The sequence below is a fragment of the Aulonocara sp. 'chitande type north' Nkhata Bay genome, linkage group LG20 (genome assembly GCF_057382095.1).
Source record: "Aulonocara sp. 'chitande type north' Nkhata Bay isolate Kocher_YH1m ecotype deep benthic linkage group LG20, A_spYH_male_GT1.1, whole genome shotgun sequence".
Classification (NCBI taxonomy): Eukaryota; Metazoa; Chordata; class Actinopteri; order Cichliformes; family Cichlidae; genus Aulonocara; species Aulonocara sp. 'chitande type north' Nkhata Bay.
Genome location: NC_141363.1, coordinates 37439129 through 37466258, shown reverse-complemented (window position 1 = coordinate 37466258; position 27130 = coordinate 37439129). Strand labels below are relative to the sequence as shown.

The window sequence follows — 27130 nt, the reverse complement described above, 5'->3', positions numbered from 1 at the left end:
GGCTGCCCCTCTGTTGGTCTTCTCTTAAGCTCTTAAGCGTCGGGCGTACTGGTCGAGGCTTGGTGGGCGCAGGATCAAACGAGGCAGGACCAGACGGTGGCATGGCAGCCACAGGCGACGGAACTGGACCAGATGACGTTGAAGGCGAAGCATAGGCCGGACCGGGCGTGGGTGCAGCTGATGCAGAGGCCGGACCAGGCGAAGGCGGAGCTGAAGCCGATGCAGAGGCCGGACCGGGCAAAGGCGGAGCTGAAGCCGATGCAGAGGCCGGATGGGCGAAGGTGGAGCTGAAGCCGATGCAGGGGCCGGACCGAGTGAAGGCGGAGCTGAAGCCGATGCAGGGACCGGGCGAAGGCGGAGCTGAAGCCGATGCAGGGGCCAGACCGGGCGAAGGCGGAGATGAAGCCAATGCAGACCCTCCAGCGGAGACGACGAGGTGCTGGCCGGGCTGACCAGAGCCGCCAGCGGAGACGACGAGGTGCAGCTGGAGAGGTTCCCCTGAACCCCCAGCGGAGACGAGGAGCGGCTGGAGAGGTTCGCCTGAACCCCCAGCGAGAACAGACGCAGAGCCAGCTGGTGCGGAGACCTCTGGCTCAGCGGACGCTAACTGTAGCTGCACAGAGCACGCAGTCGGCTTGGGATGCAACGGCTGGGGCTGTGCAGGGCAAACAGTCTGTCCAAAGTCCGTCAGTACCACGCAGTCCTCAGCTGGCGGAGCGGATGACTGAGCAACTAATGGAGCTGATAACTGTGCTAGAGACTGCTGGTGACAAAACAGGAAACTGTAAATGGCCTGTATTTATATAGCGCTTTTCTAGTCCCTAAGGACCCCAAAGCGCTTTACATATCCAGTCATCCACCCATTCACACACACATTCACACACTGGTGATGGTAAGCTACATTGTAGCCACAGCCACCCTGGGGCGCACTGACAGAGGCGAGGCTGCCGGACACTGGCGCCACCAGGCCCTCTGACCACCACCAGTAGGCAACAGGTGAAGTGTCTTGCCCAAGGACACAACGACCGAGACTGTCCAAGCTGGGGCTCGAACCGGCAACCTTCCGATTACAAGGCGAACTCCCAACTCTTGAGCCACGATCGCCCCTCAACTGTGCTAATAACTGAGCTAATGACTGCGCTATGGACAGAAGTGCAAGTTGTAGTGGTGGTTGCAGTGATGGTGGGTCAGCAGGTAGTTGAACTGGTGACTGAGCAGGTGACTGGCTCTTGGCTGCTCTCCTCCGGGGAACAGGAACGGGTGCTAGGCTTGGCCGAACACCAGCCATCCCCACCCAAGGAACAGATATGGGTGCAGGGACGAGCTGGGCTCTGGCTGCCTTTACCCTGGAGGCCGGTGTAGGTGCAGGAGCTAGCTGGACCTCTGCCGCTCCCACCCGAGGAACTGGGATGGGTGCAGGAGCCAGCAGGGTCACAGTTGACCTCACCCGGGGAGCCGGAACAGGCGACGGCTGGGTGTCCATCAACCCCACCCGAGGAGCAGGTACGGGTGCTGGGATGAACGGAGCCTCTGCCAGGCTGGGGACAGTAGCAGGGACCAGCTGGACCTCAGCCACCCTCTCCCGAGGAACTGATACGGGAGCAGGGGAAAGCTGGACCCGCGTTGCCCTGGTTACAGGAACTGGAGTTGGAGAGCTGAGCTCAGGAGCAGTAACAGACACTGGGAAAACCAAGTTAGTGGAGCGAAACACAGTTTCAGCAAACAGAGACTTATGGCAGGCCAATCTTAGCAACTCTGCTGTTCTTAAGCTGTCCATGTTAGAGGTAGCAGTCTTTAAAACAGTCATTGTACAGAAAGATCTAGGCTTAGCAGAGTTAGAGTCTGTAATTCTTGGCTCAGAAGGAGCGGTTATAGAAATAGAAGCATTCTTATAGACTGTTTCTAAATACGCAGGTTGGAGAGCAGCATAGTCCAGGAGTGTAACAACTGTGATTGAATGCACAGTCTTATTGTTTTCAAAACCTGAGTTAACAGACTTCGCATCAGCTATTGTTAACTCGAGAGGAGCAACATTCTTTATCCCTGGAGAAACAGAGTCAGAGCTAACAGACAAGGCAGGAAAAGCTAGATGTGACAGAGGGTCAAAAGCAACCTGAAGAACAGAAAGCGCAGCCTTTGAAGGTTGGAAGACACACAGGTCATTTTCCAGGGGGTCCCCTCCGGTTTCAGCAGGAACCTCAGGACTGTTTGTTTTAATATTTAGTTCACAAGTATGCAACTCAAAAATAGTCTTTTGCTTTTCTAAGGTGAGATTATCAGTCTGTGTGTTAATTACCGCTGACCTGGGAGGAGCAAAGGAAAAACAGTCATTCTCAAACATGGGCGTGAGGGTAGGTAATGCAGACCCTGGATTAACTGACCCAGAATTATTAGACACAGTGTTAACGGGCTCTGGGATGACGCACACAGGATTTAGAGCGACAGATTTATGTAGTTCAGCCTGAACAGCGGTCTCTTGGGGGACAATGAAATCAGTCTCATGCTTAATAGGTGCAGAGTCGAACTTAGAAACATTATGAGGCCTGGAAACACAGTCATTTTCAAACTTACTATTCGTCTCTGAAGAGTTACAGACGTGGAAAACTGCGGACTCAGGAACAGAATATTGTCCGAGCCGGTCTGACTTGGAAGTGGCGTGGAAGAAACAGTCAGATTCACTCACCACCGGAGTTTGCTCAGTAACTTTAGGGTGGCGACGGTGTGAGCACTGTTTTTTCCTGGGAACTGTGCTGTGAGTTCCTGAGGCTGTAGACGCAGGCACCTCAGAGACGTCGGCTGACTGAGCCGATGACTGGCTGGGCTGCGTTGAAGAGACAGGGAGCTTGTGCAGCTCCGAGCGTGGAAGTCCTAGGAAGAGCGCAAAGGACTGCAGCGGAGATAGGCTGCTTGTCGGAGGCACGAAATCTCTCCTTTGCGCGGGACGTGGGCGGCGACTGGGGAGGTGAACCGGAAGGTGAGAAGGCCGGAGGAGTTGTGGCAGGCGATAGGCTGAATCCTCCAACTCTTATCACCGTGGGACGATGTGGGGAAAAGGCAGCAGCGTTTGCAGTTTGGAGGCTGCGCGGCCCACCTAGAGCCAATCGAGTCCCATAAAAGGCAGACTCGCGCTCCCGGGCATGCTGAGCCTCCTGCCTTCTCCTCTCGTTAGGGAAGGCGGGGTCTGCACGCTGCCGGTTCCGTAGGGAGTTTGCTGGGTCCATTATTGGTCGCATCGTACTATCATGAACTGGCTGTGTGGAGGCAGAAGAGGACCTAAACGCAAAACTCACGGAGACAAAAAGCTGAACTCAAAAACACTGCTTTATTGCAGGCCTTAAAAACGAAACAGAACTAAACTGGGAATGCTAACAGAAGCCCGAGGGAACACAGAAAGACACACAGGTTCGGGGAGGAGACATTGACGACGCGACACCGAACTGAGGGAGGCACGCACATAAATACACAGAGGGTTAACGAGGGAAGTGGAAGCACACGGGGAACACAGCTGACACAGATGAACTTAACGAGACATGGCAGGAGTAAACAACACTGGCAGGAGTAAACAACACTGACGGGAGACTGTCAAAGTAAAACAGGAAGTACACAGAGGTGCAGACAGGAGGAGAGAGAGCACGGGCATAGTGGGCTGGGGAAACATGGAATGAAACACGAGGGGAGACGAGGGCTCACAGATACATAGAGGGGGACACAGGGGATAAAAGTCAAATCAAAGGGAAATCAAATAAGGAACAAAATACAAAAAGACATGAATACTAAGACTGCTGGGCCAACATGGCCCAGGATCATGACAGAAAGACTGAGTGCGAGACTTTGACATTAGATAAAATGAATATTGATAAAGTTTACCTTTATGTACAGAATCTGAATATCGCAAAATAGTTTTAAAAATTGCAATAATATCGTATCGTGCGTTAAGTATTGTGATAATATCGTATCGTGGGATGTATGGTGATTCCCACCTCTAGCGCGCAACTGATTGAAAGAATTTCGGCCACTAAGTTTCTCCACTAGTTTACTACTTGAAGCTTTAAAGGTAATAGAAACAACAATTGTAGCTATATTTCAATTGACTGCACTCTGGAAGACCGTGAAGGAGATATAGACATTTTACAGTATTCGACAATCTTGAGCATAATGTTATGGTGAGACCAACAAACAAGGTGCCGATTCCCTCCAGCAGCAAATTGGCTCTGTCCATCATGAAAAGTTACCCAGAAGAGCCAGCCTCTTCACAGACTGGCAGCAAAGTGTACATTTTAGAGTCTATGGACAAAAGCCTGTTCAGCTTTGACACATGCCTGGCCCAGCTGGAATAGCTCAGTAGGTAGAGTGGTGGCCCCATGATCGGAAGGTCGGGGGTTCGACTCCACTGAACGGCTACCCTGAGGTACCCCTGAGCAAGGTACCGTCCCTACACACTGCTCCCCGGGCGCTGCACTGGTGGCTGCCCACTGCTTCACTGGGTGAATGGGTTAAATGCAGAGGAACTATTTCCCTATGGGGACTAACACGCACACTTTACACTTTATACTTCATAAAGATTTTCTGGTGCTGCAGGAGTCTGGGGAGTTCAGCCAGCACCAGGTGGAAACATTCGCTCCTGAAAACACTGCTGAAAAGTTAATTCAAGGAGGCTCCCAAGCTGTCATCGTGTTCGATAAGCTGAACATCAAAGGGCAGCTTTGCCATGGCTGTACTGAGTTAGATGATCTGTATCAATCCTTTTTCTAATTTTCTCCTTTCACTTTTCACTTTTCATTTTAAGTCATTTCAAACTTGGTAGCTGCAGCAGCAGGTATTCCCCCTTGTCACTTTTCACATTTTTCCCTTCTCTTTCTGCACTCAGCATTATGTTTGCTCTGCCTTCAGTGCTGCAAATTAGTACATAAATAAACAACACAGGCACATATACAGAGGCACAGACCTGACATCCCAAACAATGGTCCCTCTAAGCTGCGCGCGTGCGCAATTGCGCACTGCTGCATTCTGTGCACAGAAAATCTGCGTTGCGCACAAAAAATTTTTTTAACCTAAATTGAAATTAAAATTAATACTTTAATAATTCTGTTTTGCAATGTTAGTCAGTAGGTGACTGGCTGCTCCCATATGGGATTAGAATCATGCCACCTTATCCCATAGTCCAGCCAATAATGCGATTGACATTCATATATACACAGCTAATCAACGTCGTTGACAGGCTATGACAGCGTCCTTATGTGCCGACACCGGTGTTTTAGCTAGCAAAGCGGCGTGGCTGATGTGGAGTGAAGCCACTTTAATGACAACGTGTACAACCATTGGAGATGTGAGCAGGACAGACGGAACAATTGACGGGAAAAGTGTGGACTATACCACAATTTAAAAACTATACCAGTTTTTAAATTGTGTTGATAGGTCACGTAAAACAAGTTATGATAAAAATATATGCAATGTTTGGTTTTCTTGCTGAATACTATCGTTGTTTATATTTACTGCAGTAAGAAATGGTAAAAATGGCATTTTATAAGGAAAACGCTGGAGAGCACTCTCCGCCTGTGAGCAAAAACAAAACCATTTTTCGACCCTTTCCTATTGGCCGAAAAATGTACCATGTCAACCAATCAAAAAATGATATGGCAACATGGCATTTAGTTGTTTAGGAAGGGGGGAAGTTTCAGGAGTTTTGAGATGTGAGAGATTTGGAACGTTTAGCGCAAATCTTGTGTAGTTAGTGTGTAGTGTAGTCAATAGTTTTGTTGTGTGTCAGAACAATGAGGCGACTACTGAATGTTACAGGTGTTACAGGAGTGATACATCTCCTGTTGTCAGGCCTGCAGGTATCAGGCTGTTGTTCTCCTTTATCTCATAGTGGACAGAAGTTATTTTTTGGAGTGGCACAAATAATTTGTGTGGCATCAAATTTGATGCAGAACAGCTGATTGTTCTGTAAATAGTTTGAAATGTTTATTTAAAAAAAAACACCTTGGCTGCATTTCTAGGCAAACAGCTGCAAAAAACTTTGTTGTTTGCAAAACTCAGTTACTTTTTCGAAGAAGTAACTATATAATTAATTGCCCAACATTGGTCATTATATACTGTATTTTGCAGACAGAGAGTTACAGGACTCTCTCCCAGACCACAGACTCATACTCATAATACAAGTCAGAGAAAGAAAGGGGGAAAAAAGTTGTGTTTTCAAAATTGGAGTTCAAGTTATTTTTACTTCCAATAGTGTTAACATACTACACAGGTCATGAACAAGATTTTCTTTAATTTCCATTGTAAGTAGGCTAAAGCAGTTTATTAAAAGTAGTCTAACATAAATGTAAATGCTGTAATTTGATTATTTTAATAAACCATGTAACTTGGATGGATTCGATGCTGGCATGACCACAGTGCACACGTCTGCTGTTGCTCACAGTGGTCCAAGGGAATTTGTTTGTTCACTCGACCCATGAAAAATTAGAGGGAACATTGATCCCGATGTAAGCCAACTCACCCCAAATGGTGGGGGAGCCAAAGGGGCAAAGACCAGAAAATGAGCAGTCCTGAGAAACGGAGCCCCAGGCCCTGCACTTGGACCCACACAGAAGAAGACATCCACCCAACCTGGGGCCACCACCCACAACCACAAGCCACAAGTGAGTTCTATCTCCATAAAAAACATTAATTTTAGTTGTGCTTACTCTTCCCATGAGTGATATACTGTAGTTAAAGTTTGCCAACGTGTGAGATGATCTTTTACTGTTTTTAATAGAGGAAAATAGTTAAATCCTACCAAGTCTGAGAACCTGGTGGAAAAACCTATACCTAAATATCTAATGTTGCCTGACTGTAGTGGGGTAGGTCTGAAATTACAATTCAGAGGCAGAACTGTTGATTAAGAGAACGTATCTATGAGTGTGACTGTCTTTGTCATTGTCCTGAGTTTGATGACTCAGTGTTTTGTGTTGACGACTCAGTGTTTTGTGCAATGATCAAATGTGTGAGGATTCAGTGTTAACTTTTTGTTGCAAATGTGACAGTAATTGGTTTTTCAAAATGACAAACTACTGTCTTTAAAGTTGCATGGCTAGATACTATAGCAATGGACTACTTGCACAATCACTTCCGCGTTCTATGTAGTCCTGCCCCAGTGCTTCCGGTGTGGTTAAACCATGGCGATGTTCTACACTCGCTGCCTACAAGAGCTCCCAAAATTGAACATCACTGATGATCATCGGATTTGCAGAGTAACGACTACCCCCGCCAGCAAATTAGATAAAGGATTTAAGTTATATGCTGCATCATATATACACAACTACGAAGGTAAGAAAACGTAAATTAACCGACAAAGAAACGCTAGCTAACGTCAAATGCAAACACTACGTTACTCCGCTATGTCCTTCATTTGATGTCAATTCTCTATATTACATGTTTTCTTAAACGGTATTTTATGTCGTCTGAAACTATAGTTGAGGTTTTCTTAATTAATGTCACTTTTGTTGTTAGACACTGTTATAATAGCGATAGGTAGTTGGCTAACTAAGGAGGTAGTTAACTACCTAATGCTACTCTTGCTAAGTGTAAAGTATATATGTTTAAGACGTGCTGACATGAGTAATACAGAAATAATGCTAATGGTACTTGTATCTTTATTCAGTGTCCAAACAGGTTGTCAGGGGAGGTCGGTGTGAGAGCCTTGTGCTACAGGTCAATGAGGAAGAGTGAGGCACCACACAGACTAAGTGTAGGCAGGAAGCTGTGTAAAGTTGTTAATCCCCGTTCAGTGGGGTTCAGTTCATTTAAACTTACCGAAAGCTCATAAAGTTGCTTTTACTGTGTTTCCAGCACTCTTGCAAGATGGCCTTTGCAGTGTGAGCCTCACCATGCCTCTGTATATTACCCAGTATGTAACCATAAGCTTAACTCCTGTTATTGTCAAGGGCATTTCTCCCAGTTACACATGCACAGTTGTAAATTCCCTTCAGGGACTGCCTTGCTGCCCCCAAAATCTAAGATTGTTGATCTTCTTGCTTTTTTTTTTATTTTTTATAAGGTCTCCAAGAGAGCTTTTCGTCAAACAAAACACCTAGAAATTTGACTATATTAAATGGACTACTTGCACTAGGGCATGTGACGTATTTCCGTTTCCAAATACTACCGCTTGGGCGTTTCCGGTATGTTTGTTTATCTGTCGGTTGCTATGCTAATGTCGCTTCAGAATGAGTATAAAAAGGAAAGTATTTAAAACAGAACATTTTCAAAAGCAGGAGAAGAAATACTCCGAGCATTGCTGTGTCCCACTTTGTTCGGCTTCAGCCAAATTTAACAGCATACTAAGTTTTCATGGCTTTCCGACCCATTCCGACTTGAGAAGACAATGGCTGGTAAACATACGCCGGGATCATTTCACGATTACCTCTCACACCAGAGTCTGCTGCAGACACTTTGCCAGTGATCAACTCATAGAGCCAACAACCCTCGATGGTCGAAGGCGGCTTATTAAAGGTGCTGTACCAACACTTTTTGAGTGGAATGGCTATAAAGTTGAACCACCGCGGCGTAGTGTTTGGGAGAGAACGGAGCAACGCCCTGAACAAGTTCCTCCTGACGATCAAGAAGAGCACAGTCTTACAAGAGATCATGACTACTGCTCAGTCCCTGAGCCGTCTGCATTGGACATATCTGCATCAGCTGCAGAAGACCTGTCCAAAGATGTGGAGACTCTGAGAAAGGAAATACAGGAGTTACGTGTCCAGCGAGAATTTGGGTTACAGCGTTTTGCTGGCTCCGACAGTGACATCCAATTCTATACCAGGTACACCTAAGTTCTATTCAAGCTAACTGTTTAAAATATACCAAGGTCACCATCAGTTAAATTTCAAGTGTTTCCAGTCTTAATGAAACACAATAGAAATTTACTTTTTCTCTGCTGATTGTATGTTTCATGTAGATGCTTTAGTATTTAAACGATATCCTAATGCTACAGGTAAAATACAACACCAAATAGACTCTTAATCAGACTATTTTATACAGCATACCATTAGCATATTTGTCACAGTTTACATTATTTTTATGCCAATGTTGGATGTTAATTAATGATTGACACGATGTATGTCTCTCTCGTGAATAGATTTCCAAGCTATGATCATTTAATGGCATTTTGGTTTTTGATTGAGCCTTGCATCTATAAAATGATCCGGGTTTCAAGAGCCAAGTCAGCTGCCAATCAGAACAAAGAAGCGTTGACACCTGCACGCACATCAACGGTAGTTGGTAGTTAGAACTAGAGGTGTAATGTTATTGTATTTATGTATAATAACATTACATAATGTACAGTATCCTTTACATACTGTGTGCTACAGCACCTCATTGTTTACCCCATGGTACAGTATGGTATGCATAACCATTACAAAACATTTAGCCAAGAAAAGCATAATTTTACTAGTTCATAGCTTAAGGAGTAACATTTTCCCTTTCGTTTTCACCTTCCAGAGGCAGCTGCTACAGCCAATTGACGAGTTTTTTCTTTTCCTGGTTTTCCTGTCAGTTGGTTTGAAGGTGAGGGACCTAGCACACCGATTTAACATACACCAGTCCACAGTGAGCCGCATTATTGCAACATGGACAAATTTTCTTGCCACTGCACTGGGGTCTCAATGCATTTGGCTTACACGTGAAGAAGTGCAAGCTTACCTCCCTGAGGAATTCAAAGATTTCTCAGACACCCAGATGATCCTTGACTGTACAGAGCTGAGGTGTCAGACACCATCCTCACCACTTCTCCAAAGTGAAATGTACTCTTCGTACAAATCCCACTGTACGATGAAAGCCCTGGTTGGCATAGCTCCTCATGGTCCAGTGATATTCATCTCTAATCTGTATGCTGGTTCGGTTAGTGACAAGGAACTATTCAAACAATCAGGCATTGCTGAGAAGTTGACTGAAGACATGGCAGTGATGGTAGATAAGGGCTTCCTAATCATCGATTGTTGTAAATGCAAAGTGTACTGCCCACTTTTTCTATCTAAGCAGAAGCAGATGCCAGCATACCAGGTTAAGGAGACACAGGCCACAGCCAGACTCAGGGTGCATGTGGAGCGAGTCATTAGGAGGATCACACAGAACAAACTTTTTGATAGCATCATTACCATGTCACATGTTTACAATATCAACCAACTGTTGATGTTGTAATTTGACTAGCATGTATGCTGTCAAATTACCAGAACACAGCATTAGTTAAAAAATGGGTTAAGTGAGACAAGATGGATTTTTCCCAAGACACCAGTGCCAGTAACTTATGGAAAATGACCTGCAGCTGAGGCCACTACAGTTGCATTTCTTCCTTCTCAGCTGACAATACTTGATTACAGAACTGGTACTTGAGTGCTGATAGTTGAGTTTCAGTTATTGATAATTCAAATTCAATGCAAATGTTGAATGTTAATAATACTGTTTAATTATACTACTATATTACTATTCAGATTCAACAAAATTGTTTATCAAAATTATAAAGTAAATTACTAAATCGTTTTAAAATCATAAGTGACATTGTGCTTTTGTAACATCAAAAATACCATTTGTCATTTTCTTCATTCAGTCGTGTTATTGTCTAAATGTATATCAGTATGCTAGGCATGGAGTTTTAAATACCATGTAAATAAGTTCTACACAAATTCAATGTTTTGTGTGTTTTTAAAAAATGAAATTGATGCCATTGCTTAAAATATAAAGGCTTATCATCTGTACTTATATAATGCAAAGTACTGTCCAACAGTCTCTTTTTCATGTATTGGATGTTTATTATGCCATCTGTGGACTTGATAAAAGGTAATAAGAGGAAATGTCCAGGAAAGTTCAGTATATATCAAAAAGTGATGTAGAAACTATATAAAGATAAAGTCCTAATATTTACAAATGGGTCAAAATACATCAATACACACAGTAGAGCTGCTGGCCTTAAAACTGTGTTTGCGGTGGGCAGAAGGAAATAATCAAGAAGATATAGTTATTGCATCTGACAGTTTATCAGCACTAATGAGTATTAGACTGGGAAATAATGCAGGTTAGATACTATTCATGAAATATATATTAGTTTTGAATGCTCGGAAAGCTCCCGGCCCAGACGGTGTGTCTCCTGCCACCCTCAGACACTGTGCAAACGAGCTGGCCCCAGTGTTTTCTGGCATTTTCAACTCCTCACTGCAGGCATGTCATGTGCCTGCCTGCTTCAAGTCCTCCACCATAATCCCTGTCCCCAAGAAATCTAGGATCACTGGACTAAATGACTACAGACCCGTGGCTCTGACATCTGTGGTCATGAAGTCTTTTGAGCGCCTAGTTCTCTCCCATCTCAGGACCCTCACGGCCCCCCTCCTGGACCCCCTGCAGTTTGCATATAGAGCCAACAGGTCTGTAGACGACGCCATCAACATGGCCCTACACTTCATCCTGCAGCATCTGGACTCCCCAGGAACCTACGCCAGGATCCTGTTTGTGGACTTCAGCTCTGCCTTCAACACCATCCTTCCAGACCATCTCCGAGACAAGCTTTCCCAGATGAATGTGCCTGATCCCATCTGCCGGTGGATCACTGACTTCCTGACGGACAGGAAGCAGCATGTGAGGCTGGGAAAGAATGTCTCGGACTCCCAGACCATCAGCACCGGCTCCCCTCAGGGCTGTGTTCTTTCTCCTCTGCTCTTCTCCCTGTACACCAACTGCTGCACCTCCACCCACCAGTCTGTCAAGCTAATCAAGTTTGCAGATGACACCACCGTTATTGGACTCATCTCGGACGGGGACGAGTCTGCCTACAGGAGGGAGGTTGAACGTCTGGTGTCCTGGTGCAGCCACAACAACCTGGTGCTGAATGCCCAGAAGACAGTGGAGATTATTGTGGACTTCAGGAAGCACACAGCCCCATTCCCCCCCATCATCCTGACTGACACCCCCATCACCTCTGTGGACTCATTCCGCTTCCTGGGTACCACCATCACCCAGGACCTGAAGTGGGAGCCCACCATCACCTCTGTCATCAAGAAAGCCCAGCAGAGGATGTACTTCCTGAGGCAGCTGAAGAAATTCAACCTGCCAACACGGACGATGATGCAATTCTACACTGCAATGATCGAGTCCATCCTCACCTCCTCCATCACCGTGTGGTACGCTGGAGCCACTATCAGGGACAAACAGAGACTGCAGCGTGTTGTGCGCTCTGCTGAGAAGGTGATTGGCTGCAGACTCCCATCTTTGCAGGACCTGTACACCTCCAGGACATTGCGGCGTGCAGCTCGGATCTCAGCTGACCCTTCTCACCCTGGACACAGTCTGTTTGACCTGCTCCCCTCAGGCAGGAGGCTCCGGTCCATTCGCACCAGAACCTCTCGCCATAAGAACAGTTTCTTCCCCTCTGCTGTTGGACACATGAACAATAACCATATGACTGTACCCGCCACTAACACATGACCCTATGCTGTGTTCACTGCATCATTCTATGTTTGGCACTGATCACCACCTGCACTCATGTATATATCTTTCAACGTAGCACTCTTAATTCTTATTCTCATGTATATATCTCATGTATATCTCATGCACATATCTTTCCACGTAGCACTTTTAATTCTTATCCCTACTTTTATTTTTTTCCATGTCTATTTAAGTGCTATTTATGACAGCATGTTTGCACTGAAGCACCGCAGCAATTTCTTAATGTTGTAAACCTGCTCAACATTTGGCAATAAACCCCTTTCTGATTCTGATTCTGATTCTGAGTTTTCAAAGATTGTGCATTAGAGCTGTAAATGTTGGTAGGTGTGGAAGGAAATGCCACTGAAGGTGCTCAAGAACTTCTACTCCTGCACCATCAAGAGCGTCCTGACGGCAACTTGCACGACTTGCACCTGGTTTGGGAACAGCACCAAGCAGGACAGGTGAGATCTGCAAAGAGTGGTGCGCTCAGCCGAACACATCATTCAATCAGAGCTCCCTGACCTGCTGTCCATCTACACTAAGCGGTGCAAGTCCAAAGCTAGGAAGATTATGATGGACCTCTCCCATCCCAACAATGGACTCTTCTCACTGTTGAGGCCTGGGAAGCGCTTCCGCTCCCTTAAGGCCAAAACAGAGAGAATGCCCCCAGGCTATTCGGGCCCTGAACCAGTTGTAGGACTGGACTCTCCCACACATCACATCACCACATGCACCACCACACATTTCCTATGATCCTATAATTCCTATAATTTATCATCTTTATAATCTTTACAATCTCTTCTGCTATTTGCACATTCTTTACTGTAAATTCCTAAGTTAATTTGTAAATTTTGTAGTAACCTGTAAATTGCAAATATTGTAAAACTTTTTTTCTGTCATTTAATGGTCGGGCATTGTACAGCTACAAGCATTTCACCCCCATGTCATACTGTGTATGGTTGTGTGTGTGTGACAAAAAAAAAATTTGAATTTGAATTTGAATTTGAAATGAGGATGTTCAAATACCGGCCAAACAGTCATTGAAATTACAGTCATTTGATTCACAGATACCATGCTGAAGTTAAAAACATTTTACTGGTCAAATTCAAGGAATGTGGCAGGAGCACTGGGGCATTAATAATACAGGAAGGCATATATACAGGGTGGGCCATTTATATGGATACATCGTAATAAAATGGGAATGGTTGGTGATATTAAAGTCCTGTTTGTGGCACATTAGTATATGTGAGGGGTCAAACTCCTCAAGATGGGTGGTGACCATGGTGGCCATTTAGAAGTCGGCCATCTTGGATAGAACTTTTGTTTTTTCAACAGGAAGAGGGCCATCTGACACATCAAACTTATTGGTAATGTCACAAGAAAAACAATGGTGTGCTAGGGCAGGGATAGCTCAGTAGGTAGAGTGGTTGCCCCATGATCGGAAGGTCGGGGGTTCGATTCCCCTTAACAGCTACCCTGAGGTACCCCTGAGCAAGGTACCGTCCCTACACACTGCTCCCCGGGCGCCCAATGGCTGCCCACTGCTTCACTGAGTGAATGGGTTAAATGCAGAGAGCAATTTCCCCACGGGGCTCAATAAAGTACAATAATGTACACTTTCTTCTTCTTGATTTCAACATAACTTTATTCTTTCATGAGTTATTTACAAGTTTCTGACCACTTATAAAATGTGTTCAATGTCCTGCCCATTGTGTTGGATTGTAATGCAACCCTCTTCTCCCACTCTTCACACACTGATAGCAACACCGCAGGAGAAATGCCAGCACAGGCATCCAGTATCCGTAGTTTCAGGTGCTGCACATCTCGTATCTCCACACCATAGACAATTGCCTTCAGATGACCCCAAAGATAAAAGTCTAAGGGGGTCAGATCGGGAGACCTTGGGGGCCATTCAACTGGCCCACGAAGACTAATCCACTTTCCAGGAAACTGTTCATCTAGGAATGCTCGGACCTGGCACCCATACTGTGGTGGTGCACCATCTTGCTGGAAAGACTCAGGGAACGTGCCAGCTTCAGTGCATAAAGAGGGAAACACATGTAGCAATTTCAAATATCCAGTGGCCTTGAGGTTTCCATTGATGAAGAATGGACCCACTATCATTGTACCCCATATACTACACCAAACCATCACTTTTGTTGGTCCAACAGTCTTGGAGGGATCCATCCAATGTGGGTTAGTGTCAGACCAATAGCGGTGGTTTTGTTTGTTAACTTCACCATTCACATAAAAGTTTGCCTCATCACTGAACAAAATCTTCTGCGTGAACTGAGGGTCCTGTTCCAATTTTTGTTTTGCCCATTCTGCAAATTCTGTGCACCGATCTGGGTCATCCTCGTTGAGATGCTGCAGTAGCTGGAGTTTGTAAGGGTGCCATTTGTGAGTAGCTAATATCCACCGAAGGGATGTTCGACTAATGCCACTCTCCAGTGACATGCGGCGAGTGCTATGCTGTGGGCTCTTGCTGAATGAAACTAGGACAGCCACTGATGTTTCTTCATTAGTGACAGTTTTCTTGCGTCCACATTTTGGCAAATCCAACACTGAACCAGTTTCACAAAACTTAGCAAGCAGTTTGCTAACTGTAGCATGGGAGATGTAGGGTGTCTTGCATTGAAATCTGCTTTCAAATGCCCACATATAATCTTGTCAACGGCTGTGAACAAAGAGAAACTTGTAAATAACTCATGAAAGAATAAAGTTACGTTGAAACCAAGCACACCATTGTTTTTCTTGTGACATTACCAATAAGTTTGATGTGTCACATGGCCCTCTTCCTATTGAAAAAACAAAAGTTGTATCCAAGATGGCCGACTTCTAAATGGCCACCATGGTCACCACCAGTGTTGGTCAAGTTACTTGAAAAAAGTAATCAGTAACTAATTACTGATTACTTCCCCCAAAAAGTAATCCCGTTACTTTACTGATTACTTATTTTCAAAAGTAATTAATTACTTAGTTACTTAGTTACTTTTTAAAAACACGATTTACAACCTGAAGAGGTGATAAAGCGATAGATCTTTCAGCCCAATTCTACTTTTTCTACATAATCCATCATACAAAATGTAATCAAATGGAAAAGTCTCTTTTTTAAAACTTGTTTTATCAGTTTTAATTGATAGAGTTGTATTGTTGATTGTCATTTATGCTTAGAAACATTTACTCATTTATGCTTAGAAATATTTAACCATAGATGCTTAGAAGTGTATAATCAATTGTGTAGTGATAAGTTGTGTGATCTTTAACAGGCTACAGAGGCCTGGTGTGCATTCCACACTGGGAGCATGGGAAAGTTCGTACCTTGTTTAATTGTTATGGTAGGATTAACGTAGTTACATTTGTTTTAGTCTAAGTGCTTTTTGTGTATAAATGAACTGCTAGACTTCCTTACTGTGTTATCTAGGATGAGGGGGGGTCTACCCTCTTCCTGACCAAGGATGTTTGCTTGTGTGCTTTTATGACCCTTTGATCAGCAGTAACACACACACACACACACACACACACACACACACACACACACACACACACACACACACACAGGCAAGGTACTCTTTGTGTATGTAGACGTCATATGTTAATGAACCTATGCATATTCATGTAACCTCAATAAAAGGACAGTGTACAGGAGAACGGACGAGAGCAACTGGGGCCAAGCGAAGGAAAGGCGTTTGTCCGGTTCTCTCCCGTGCACGAGTACCATATGAAGAAGTTTGCCTACTTGCGTCTTGCTTTGCGGTGTAATTATATTGTCTTCAACGTTCCAGCGAATAGGTTTATGCTACAAACCCATCATTAATCTTTTAACTTTATGCATCAAGCAAAAATTTAATTATATGCAACATTCTCTGACTTGAATAAATTAGTAGGTCAGTGTGTTTGCGCTTGTGTTGATTAGTCAGTCCAGTCTCAATGTTTTGAGGTAGTTGAGTTAAGCTGAGTGATAGTGTGTGTGTGTGTGTGTGTGTTTATCAGTCAGTCCCTTTTGGCTTGTGGAAAAAAGCTGTTGCACAGTCTAGATGTGTGTGCCCGAATGCTTCGGTACCTTTTTCCAGATGGCAGGAGTGTGAAGAGTGTGTGAGAGGGGTGTGTCCGATCAGCCACAATGCTGGTGGCTTTGCGAATGCAGCGTGTAAATGGTAAATGGCCTGTATTTATATAGTGCTTTTCTAGTCCCTAAGGACCCCAAAGCGCTTTACATATCCAGTCATCCACCCATTCACACACACATTCACACACTGGTGATGGCAAGCTACATTGTAGCCACAGCCACCCTGGGGCGCACTGACAGAGGCGAGGCTGCCGGACACTGGCGCCACCAGGCCCTCTGACCACCACCAGTAGGCAACGGGTGAAGTGTCTTGCCCAAGGACACACGACCGAGACTGTCCAAGCCGGGGCTCGAACCGGCAACCTTCCGATTACAAGGCGAACTCCCAACTCTTGAGCCATGATCGCCCCGGTGGGCGATCATGGCTTGAGGACATGTGGTGTAGATGTCCTCAATAGAGGGGAGAGAGACCCCGATGATCTTCTCTGCTGTTCCCACTATCCGCTGTAGGGTCTTGCGGTCCGATATGGCACAGTTCCCAAACCAGACAGTGATGCAGCCGCTCAGGATGCTCTCGATAGTTCCTCTATAGAAGGTGGTCTGGATCGGTGGTGGAAGCCGGGCCTTTCTCAGTCTTCTCAGAAAGAAGAGACGCTGTTGGGCTTTCTTGTGCAGGGAGCTGGTGTTGAGGGACCAGCTGAGGTCCTTCTCCAGGTGGACGCCCAGGAATTTGGTGCTATCGACGATCTCCACAGAGGAGCCGTTGATGCTCAGCGGTGAGTGGTCGCCTCGTGTCCTCCTAAAGTCAACAACCATCTCTTTTGTCTTGTCAACATTCAGAGACAGGTTGTTGTCTTTACACCAGTCCGTTAGTCTCTGCACTTCCTCTCTGTACGCTGACTCGTCGTTCTTGCTAATGAGACCCACCACAGTCGTGTCATCAGCGAACTTAATGATGTGATTTGAACTGTGTGTTGCTACACAGTCATGAGTCAGCAGTGTGAACAGCAGAGGATTGAGCACACAGCCTTGTGGGGCCCCAGTGCTCAGTGTGGTGGTGCTGGAGGTGCAGTTCCCGATCCGTACTGACTGAGGCCTTCCGGTCAGAAAGTCCAGGATCCAGTTGCAGAGGGAGGTGTTCAGGCCCAACAGGCTCAGCTTTCCGATCAGTTGTTGGGGGATGATCGTGTTGAATGCTGAGCTGAAATCTATGTACAGCATTCGGACGTGTGAGTCCTTCTTGTCCAAGTGTGTCAGGGCAAGATGGAGTGCAGTGGAGATGGCGTCGTCCGTTGAGCGGTTACGGCGGTATGCAAATTGCAGTGGGTCCAGTGAGGGGGGCAGCAGGGTCTTGATGTGTCTCATGACGAGCCGCTCGAAGCACTTCATGATGGTGGGTGTAAGTGCAACAGGACGGTAGTCGTTGAGACAGGACACAGAAGACTTCTTGGGCACGGGGACGATGGTGGTGGCCTTGAAGCACGTGGGAACAACGGCACTGCTCAGAGAGATGTTGAAGATGTCGGTGAGAACATCTGCCAGCTGATCAGCACATTCTCTGAGCACTCTGCCTGGGATGTTGTCTGGTCCAGCAGCTTTACGTGGGTTGACTCTGCGTAGAGTTTTCCTCACATCAGCTGTAGTGAGACACAGGACCTGGTCGTTCGGAGGAGGGGTGGTCTTCCTCGCCGCCATGTCGTTCTGCCTGTCGAACCGAGCGTAGAAGTTGTTCAGCGCATCTGGGAGGGAGCCGTCACTGTCACAGGCAGGTGATGTCGTCCTGTAGTTAGTGATGGCTTGTAAGCCCTGCTACATGCGCCGTGTGTCGCCGCTGTCCTTGAAGTGGTTGTGGATTCTCTGGGCGTATGCGTGCTTCGCCTCTCTGATGGCCCGAGAAAGTTCGGCCCTAGCTCTTATAAGCGCCTTATAAGCTTATAAGTTGTGGGAGAGTGGGCAGGATCTGAAAAGAAGAAATAGCAATCAATGATGTACAGGTCTTAATAAGACACTGCAGTCGATAGGCAAGCACTCAACTGGACAACATGTGCACTGTAATGGACCTGAATCTGTTCAGTATGTGCTGTTAGAGTGCTGGGCTTATGACCAGGAACAAAAAGCATTGATAGCAACCTTTAAGACTAAAGACTAATTTTACGTTGGAAGGCATGCTTAAAAAGACAGGAGAGGAAAAGTATTTAATTTCTTTATTGTCCGAATTTATGGAATGAAAAGTTGAACGCACTACTATCAGTGCGTCTATACTAAAAATACCCAACTATCATTTTGTTTACAAACATTTAATAAAATACATAATTTTTTGGTAAGTTAAACTTACATCTTCTATAAAATGCTCTCAGGTAATCAAGCAGAGATGCAGCAGAGTAGAATGACAACTGAAATGCTACTGATGAGCTCCTACTGTCTAGCATGTGCTCTGCTGATACGCTGTTTTGCAGCCTCTACATCATGTGATAGATTTGTTGCTTATTTTTGAAATAATCAGTTAGATCTGGCTCGCTTTCACAAATACCAAAAAGAAAAGAGTCTGTGTGAGCCACATGAAAGTAGCAGCACTCATTTACCATGCAGTGTGTCGATTGGTTTCACTTAATCGATCTTGATGACTGAGCCATGAAAAATGATGTGCCTGCCTCACAAGGCCCCAGTTCACCAAACAGCAAAAGTCCCAAGCCTTTAAGCAACATGGGCTTAAATATATGTCAACAACAACAGAAAATAGTTTTAAAATATACCAGTGTTTTTGCCCATCTGTTCATGTTTTCAAACATTTTCTTTCACTACTTTACAATGTAAGAGACATAAATACCTGAAGTCCAGTGCAACAGCAAGCGTCCCCTTCATGGCCTATTTGGAGGCTGCAGGGACATGGCCAGCTATCAGCAGATCATTTCACAGAATTCACTACTGTAAGAAGATTTTAGAGCAAAACTGAAAAAAATGTATATTTGACTAGATTTGAGACAGGGTGTCAAAGTAAAAAGTCCATTTTCCATCACAAATATGGTTACAAATACACATAACTTATTTTCTTATCTTAGCTGTTTGACAGGATGTTCCATAAACAGACAGAATTATGCGACTAAATTGGCTGCTGTCTTTTTGCTTCTGTGTCTGAAAGCATGGAGGTTTCACTAAACAAGTGAAACATAAACGTTAGCCCAAACACTAATCCAATTTCAGCTGAAGGAAATTATTTCCATACAATTTCAATATCCATTTTCAAGTTGTGCGGGGAGGGGGACGACTGACCAAACGTCTGTAATCAAGATTATATGTGGACATTTGATACAGGGTTATGGTGTGTAACAGGCATTGGGTTTGAGCGTTCCACTGCAGTGTGCCAAAAAAAACCAGATGTGTGGCTGACAGCTTAGTTCAAACTTGTACAAGGAACCACAGAGAACATCTCACTGGGCCCGGAAGGTCCCCAGCAGGATGAACTTACGCAGACCACAGTGATGGCAAACACTGATGTAGCACTTGAAGTAACACTGAGGTGATGAAGAGTAAAAAGATTTAAGCCATCTATACAGAATTCAAACATCTCGTTCCACTGTTCCTTTTGTAGGTTATTGTATATAAGAGGAAATATGTAAATCCGTCATACAGAGCATAATCAGAAAGAGTAAAAAGATTTCCAAAAGTTAAAGCTGGAAACATAGCTAATTTCCTACGGTCAGATATTTATTACTGGTGCTGGAATAGTTTTTCTCTGTTGAAAGCATTGCTAACTTGTTTTTTCACAGGCGATTACAGCGAGAACAAGACCAGCTCACAGGCCAGCAGAGCATGAGACCTTCATGAGGCTGAGAGCCACCTCTGGGATCAATGTTGCCATTTTGTTGATCAAGCAACACAGATTTACCATGTAAGATGCATTTTGTTGGCTAAATAGCTGTCTGTAGTGCCCATTCATTGAGCAATTTTTCACAGGAGTAAAAGTGGACAGTGTAACGATGAGTGGTTGAATAACATCTCCAGTCTGCATGAGATCTATTTGGTACATTTAGCACAATGTTTGTATTGTAACAACTAGGATAAACTTGAAACTTGAAGTTTATCTAGGCTTTGTATCAGACTGTTGGAGCAATTTATTGAAAATAGTTGAATTTAGCCTCAATTTAGCATTTTGTTTTAACTTTAAAAACAAGGAACCAGACACTGAAGAGAAATGAAAAGGAAGAAAAATGAATGAATCCAGTTTTATTCACTGGCACGTTTTGATCATTTATCTCGAGCCTGTGGTAATGGGGCTGGGAGTCTGCGTTCTGTGAATGCGGTGTGATCTGGATGTTGCCCTGGATTATCAGTTCTTCACAGCAACTTAAAATGCACCAGAGCACAAAGTCCTGTTTACTCACTATTAGTGAGTAAGACGTTACTTAAAGTTTATTTCAAATGAAAATATAGAAATTACAGAAAATTGCTAAAGCTTATTTTGATTTGAAAATTAAAATTCCACAAATGCTAAAAAGATATCTGTGCATGACTAAGCAGGCCTATAGTGGCAAATCGGTACATCTAAAATATATTGATTGCAAAAATGCATTCTCATAGTTGAAAATCGCCTAACCCTAATCTCTTAGTTATTTTAGGTGCGTTTTAAAATACGCAAAACTGACATTTATTTAGAAGTAGGTAGCAGTGGTCCAGGTGGTAGACTGGGTTGTCTACTGATCAGCACATGGACCAGAGGAGTCAGGGACCCTGAGTTGGGTCCATGTATTTCTGTCAGTGTGTGTGCAAATGTTAGAAAGAGCTACAGTTATTGGGTGAATGAGACTTAGTGGTACTAGAAAGCACTTTAAGAGCGCAACTCAGTAGCAAGTTGCTATATCAGTACAAGCACACATTTTAACTACAAGCTACAATTAATCCAACACAGGCATTCATACTGTAATTTTTGTGTTACACACAGGGGGAAAAAGTCATGACCCAAAGCATCTATCCGTGTCTTTAAAAAGAGAGAGGGCATGAAGTAGACGAAAATTGATATTACAGTTGAAAATTGATATTCAGTTTGTAGAGTAACTGAAGTCATAACAAAATTTTGTTGGTGGTGGCGGTGGGGGGGGGGGGGTTAATGTGACAACAGTAGCTAACATATTTCTGTAGAATTACAAAATGTGCTTATATATAACATTTATAACTATTGACAGTGCAAATGGGCAGTGGCCCAAAGCATACTGCACAAGCAACCCAAGATTGGGATATTCTTCCATGGTCACACCCAACAGAACAGTTTTCAAATACTATACGCAAAACCAAATGCAGAGAGACTCACAAATAAGCAGCAGCTGCTATAAAGGACTGGAAGAGCACCTCAAGGGAGGAAAGTGGGTTCTAGACTTCAGATAGTAATTGACTGAAACTATTTTCACCTCAGAATTTAAAACAGCCCTTGTACCCAAAATGATGTGTTTACTTTTGAGACTCTCAAAACAGTTGTGATTTGGTGTCATATAAATCAAAGTGATCTAAAATTTAGTTTACTGGATGAGCGTAAACACACAGTTTACACTACATTACACTTTTTGGACATGACAACATGTATTTTCTCACCTGTGAACTGTATTGTGCTTATATAATATACTATATTATACTTTCTAATATCCCAGAAACATTATTGTTAATGCTTGTGTCCTTTTATATAAGTAAAGGGTCAAAAACATGCCTTCCTGCAGTTTAGGTTTTTTTTTTTTTTTACTATTACCAGTTGTCAGTATTCTAGTGAAGTGTTTATGAAAGTGTTTTAAAAATGTCCATAGAAAGGTTAGCAGCCTGGTGACCATCTTAAACCTCCTCCATAGGGGAAACTCTGTCTGTTACAGTTGGTGTCCTCACTTCATATACCCACTCATTTTGCCTACTTTCAGAAATGGTGTTGTCCTGTACAAAGAGCCAAAAAGCAGAACATATTTTATATTTCTATGTATATTTTATATACAATCACGATGTTTTCACTTCTATATGAAAATGCATGTACGGGATGTTTTTATTACCAGTAGTGTGGCTGCTCTGTTGGAAGTGTGTCATCAGTAATATTACCAGCACATTACAGCCTCAGCCACTACGAAGGATAGGATCGTGGACAGGATGATGTAGTTTCTACAGTCAGGGGAATCTACACAGACCCAAGCGTTAGTGTAGCAGTAATCCCAATGGTGTCTACCATGTTTGCAAGCATTGAAAATATATTTAATCAAATTAAATTAAAGCTTTGAGCTTCCAGCTAATCGAAGCTCTATATTCAGCACAGTAATGACCTGCCTAGCCTTTCATTTTGTGGGACAGTAAATAGCGTACACAGCATTTAGAATGCTGCTCACTTCTTCCTGGACCTACATATTCCACCCTTTATACACAGTGAAAGTGGTTAACCAGCAATAACTTTTAAAACAAAAATGAGTTTGTTACAATAAAAGTCCTGCAAGTGAAAACTTAGAGTCAGTTTTACTATTGTTATAATATACAAAGAACATTTAATTTTGTGGCATATACCTGATGTTGGTCCTACCATGAGTAGTTCCTCCACAGTGGGTTCTACAGGTGCTATACTGATGTGAGTATTAATACATGTATGTGTTTCACTGACACAGAAAATCATTAGAAAGATAAATCTTTGTAAAGCGCTTTGAGGGCCCTGAAATTCGGTCCCGGTAGGAAATTCTCAGGATTGGCTGCAGGCCGCATTGTTGACGCGCGTTCAGGTGTCAAGTAATTGCATTTGTTGAGCACCAGGTTTCACTAGCGTATAGTGCAGTAGGAATGACGATAGAGTTCAATAGTCTGATCCTGACCCTAACATTCAGGGAGGTCGAGTTCCAAATAGGTTGGAGACATCGCAGGACACAGACAGCCTTCCCTACTGTGACGTCGACATCTCAGTCAGAGATCCCGTCATTCAAGATGATGCTGCCAAGATATGTGAAATTCTCCACCTCTTCAGCATATTGTTGGTTGATCATTACAGGAACGCGGGCACGTGCATAGCCAACTCGGAGTACCTTGGTCTTCTTGGCGCTGATTCTTAATCTGACTTTCGTCACCTCCCTCTGCAGGGCCGCGCTCAACTCTTGGAGGTCTTCCTGAGTCGAGACGAGCAGGGCGATGTCATACACAAAGTCCAAGTCAGTGAGATTACGCGCTTCTTGCCAGGGGACACCAATGCCAGCTTGGTCAACTGATTGTCGCATGATGAAGTCAGTCACCAACAGGAAGAGGAAAGGGGATAGCAGGCATCCTTGTCGGACGCAAGTGTTGATCTTGAAGAAATCTGTGCAGCCGTCATCCATCCAGACGCAGCAACGGGAGTTGGAGTAGAGACCACGAAAGGCATCTACAAACTGCTGAGGGACTCCATAGTGGCTTAGGATAGCCCATAGAGTCGACCGGTGGACGCTGTCAAAAGCCTTCTCGAAGTCAATGAAATTAATAGAAATCTTCCTTTGGTATTCCAATGTTTGTTCAATGATCATGCGGAGGGTGAAGATTTGCTCGAAGATTATAAAGTCTAATAAATAATTAACATAATTGTATTGATGTGTATGTCTGTATTTCTCTGCTCAGACCTTCTAAAGACTGGTTTGCTTTGACTGATCTACATATTTTGTAAACTTTGTAAAATATTGTGTTATTTATTTTATTTCTGTCTGTTACTGTTCTTATGGTCTTAGAGCAACTGTAACCACATAATTTCCTTAGGGATTAATAAAGTATTATAATTCTGATTTTAGTATTTGGTGAGTATAACTCAAAATAGATCATTTCTTTTCACTGAACACATTTTAATTTACTTGTTGACATTTTAATTAGCTGCTTTAGATATTACAGATACAAAGGGAAAAAAGTTACTTGTTTTTTAAAAAAACAAGAAGTTAGTTATATGTAAACATTTGATTTTTAAACTCGTATTTTCCCATATTTTGACGCGTATATTAGTTGTCACACAAACATATATAGAATAGCTTTTTTTCATGCACAAGTTGCATGTGTGTTTATAGTCAGAGTTAAGAAAGAATGTGAATGTGCTGCATGCAGTTCTTCTCTTGGGTGAAAATTAAATTGTTTTAACTATAATTCATAATTTTGATATTTTACAGCTCTGATATTCCTCCTATAAAAAACTATATACTGGTGTTCATTTCACTCTGAATACTCACCAGTACTACCAGTGTTGGTCAAGTTACTTGAAAAAGTAATCAGTAACTAATTACTGATTACTTCCCCCAAAAAGTAATCCTGTTACTTTACCGATTACTTATTTTCAAAAGTAATTAGTTACCTAGTTACTTTTTAAAAACACGATTTACAACCTGAATAGGTGATAAAGCAATAGATCTTTCAGCCCAATTCTACTTTTTCTACATAATCCATCATACAAAATGTAATCAAATGGAAAAGTCCCTTTTTAAAACTTGTTTTATTAGTTTTAATCTTTTAACTTTATGCATCAAGCAAAAATTTAATTATATGCAACATTCTCTGACTGGAAGAAATTTGTTTAATATTTAAACCTATTTTCTGCACATTCCAGCACATTTTTTGTGTGTTTACACTCACTCTTTCAAATAGATGCAAGTAAAACACAGCAGAAAAAAAAAGCAGTCAAAGACTCAGCGGTCCTTTTGCTCTATTTTCACCTGTAGGTGTAGGCGGAGGTTTACCCTGGTGCAGGTGTGCCGCAGCGGTCAGTGGAAGAATCTGCGAGTTTCTCTGTGAATTTCCCATTATGTCGTAGTGCACTCTGTGTTTGCTTGGAAGTTTAGGGTTTTTTTCGCTGTAAAAAGAAGTTTTCTTCCCACGCACAACGGACACTAATGTTTTTGTCAATTTTTATGGAATCAAACTTAAAGTAAGGTCAGTACTTCCACGCTTTAAACGCTGCATGCTCATACTCTCTCCTGCACTCGATATATTATCCATTGTTGCTCTGTACACAGCTGTTTTCACGAACGTCGCACTTGCTTACGTCACTGTCATGAGACATTCTCGCAAAAAAATCACGGTTTTAGTAACGCAGTAACGCGGCGTTCCTACGGGTAAGTAACGGTAATCTAATTACCGCTTTTGCAATAGTAATCCCTTACTTTACTCGTTACTTGAAAAAAGTAATCGGATTACAGTAACGCGTTACGTGTTACTGCCCATCTCTGAGTACTACAGGGCCTTTGCAGTGACACTCGAAGTGTATTTACTGTAGCTGTCACACTGTCTGTGTGGCTGGCAGAGTTGGATTTAAACCCTGGACTCCAAAAGCTCCAAATAAAACTCAAAACAGCTTTAGTCCAACCTCTAAGTAAATTACAAAGATTGCAAAGGTAAGCAAACTAAAAATACACAGGGAACAGGGACAGGGCTGACATGGCATGGCAATAGACTATGTGCACGTTAGCATATGCTACTTCCGGTGCGGAAACTCCTGTGGGGAGCTTTGTTTCCGGTGTCCTATTCGCGCCTTGTTTACGGTCCAAAACAAGTTAAGCAAATGAATGAATCAAGCGGCGATTTGCATTTCTATAAATGTCTTGGGCATTTACCCAATATATCTGTAAATGATGTTCATCGACTTGTCAATATTTTTCCCCCGCGCCTCAGAGCAAAAGAGAAAAGGGATTCAAATTTTATATTTCTCAGTATCTGTAAACAGCGGTCCCTCGTTCATCGCGGGTGTTATGTTCTAAAAATAACCAGTGATAGGTGAAATCCATCCATCCATCCATCTTCATCCGCTTTATCCAAGGCCGGGTCGCAGGGGCACCAGCCTAAGCAAAGAGGCCCAGACCTCCCTCTCCCTAGCCACCTCCTCCAGTTTATCCGGGGGAATACCAAGGCGTTCCCAGGCCAGCCGAGAGATATAATCTCTCCAGCGTGTCCTGGGTCTGCCCCGGGGCCTCCTCCCGGTGGGACATGCCTGGAACACCTCACCCAGGAGGCGCCCAGGGGGCATCCTTGTCAGATGCCCGAACCACCTCAGCTGGCTCCTTTCGATGTGGAGCAGCAGCTGCTCTACTCTGAGCCCCTCCCGGATGGCCGAACTTCTCACCCTATCTCTAAGGGAGAGGCCAGCCACCCTTCGGAGGAAGCTCATTTCTGCCGCTTGTATCCGCGATCTCGTTCTTTCGGTCACTACCCACAGCTCGTGGCCATAGGTGAGGGCAGGGACGTAGATCGACCGGTAAATTGAGAGCTTCGCTTTTACACTCAGCTCCCTCTTCACCACGACGGACCGGTGCAGCGTCTGCATTACTGCAGCTGCAGCCCCAATCCGTCTGTCGATCTCCGGCTCCCTTCTCCCATCACTCGCGAACAAGACCCCGAGATACTTGAACTCCTCCACTTGGGGCAGGAACTCATTCCCGACCCGGAGTGGGCACTCCACCCTTTTCCGGCTGAGAACCATGGCCTCAGATTTGGAGGTGCTGATCCTCATTCCCGCTGCTTCACACTCGGCTGCGAACCGTTCCAGTGCGAGCTGGAGGCCCTCACCCGATGAAGCCAACAGAACCACATCATCCGCAAAAATCAGAGATGAGATTCTGAGGCCACCAAAGCGAAAGCCCTCCGCCACTTGGCTGCGCCTAGAAA

At 44.1% G+C, this 27130-nt stretch overlaps 1 protein-coding gene and 1 pseudogene across 1 annotated transcript; both read left to right on the top strand.

The window, feature by feature from the left end:
• Positions 1 to 8204: 8204 nt before the first annotated feature.
• LOC147306238 (uncharacterized) lies at positions 8205 to 9266 on the top strand. Its single transcript, XM_086278953.1, has 2 exons — positions 8205 to 8800; positions 9116 to 9266. Exons 1-2 carry the CDS (start codon positions 8205 to 8207, stop codon positions 9264 to 9266), a joined length of 747 nt encoding a protein of 248 aa, XP_086135079.1.
• Positions 9267 to 9375: 109 nt separating this feature from the next.
• Positions 9376 to 10487, top strand: LOC147306237 (uncharacterized; annotated as a pseudogene).
• The last annotated feature ends 16643 nt before the right edge of the window (positions 10488 to 27130 follow it).

Bases quoted from the DNA above. Each gene is read 5' to 3' on its own strand.
- LOC147306238 (XM_086278953.1), top strand. From the start codon at position 8,205: ATGAGTATAAAAAGGAAAGTATTTAAAACAGAACATTTTCAAAAGCAG. The intron at 8,801-9,115 runs GTACACCTAAGT...TCTCGTGAATAG, and splicing joins GACATCCAATTCTATACCAG to ATTTCCAAGCTATGATCATT.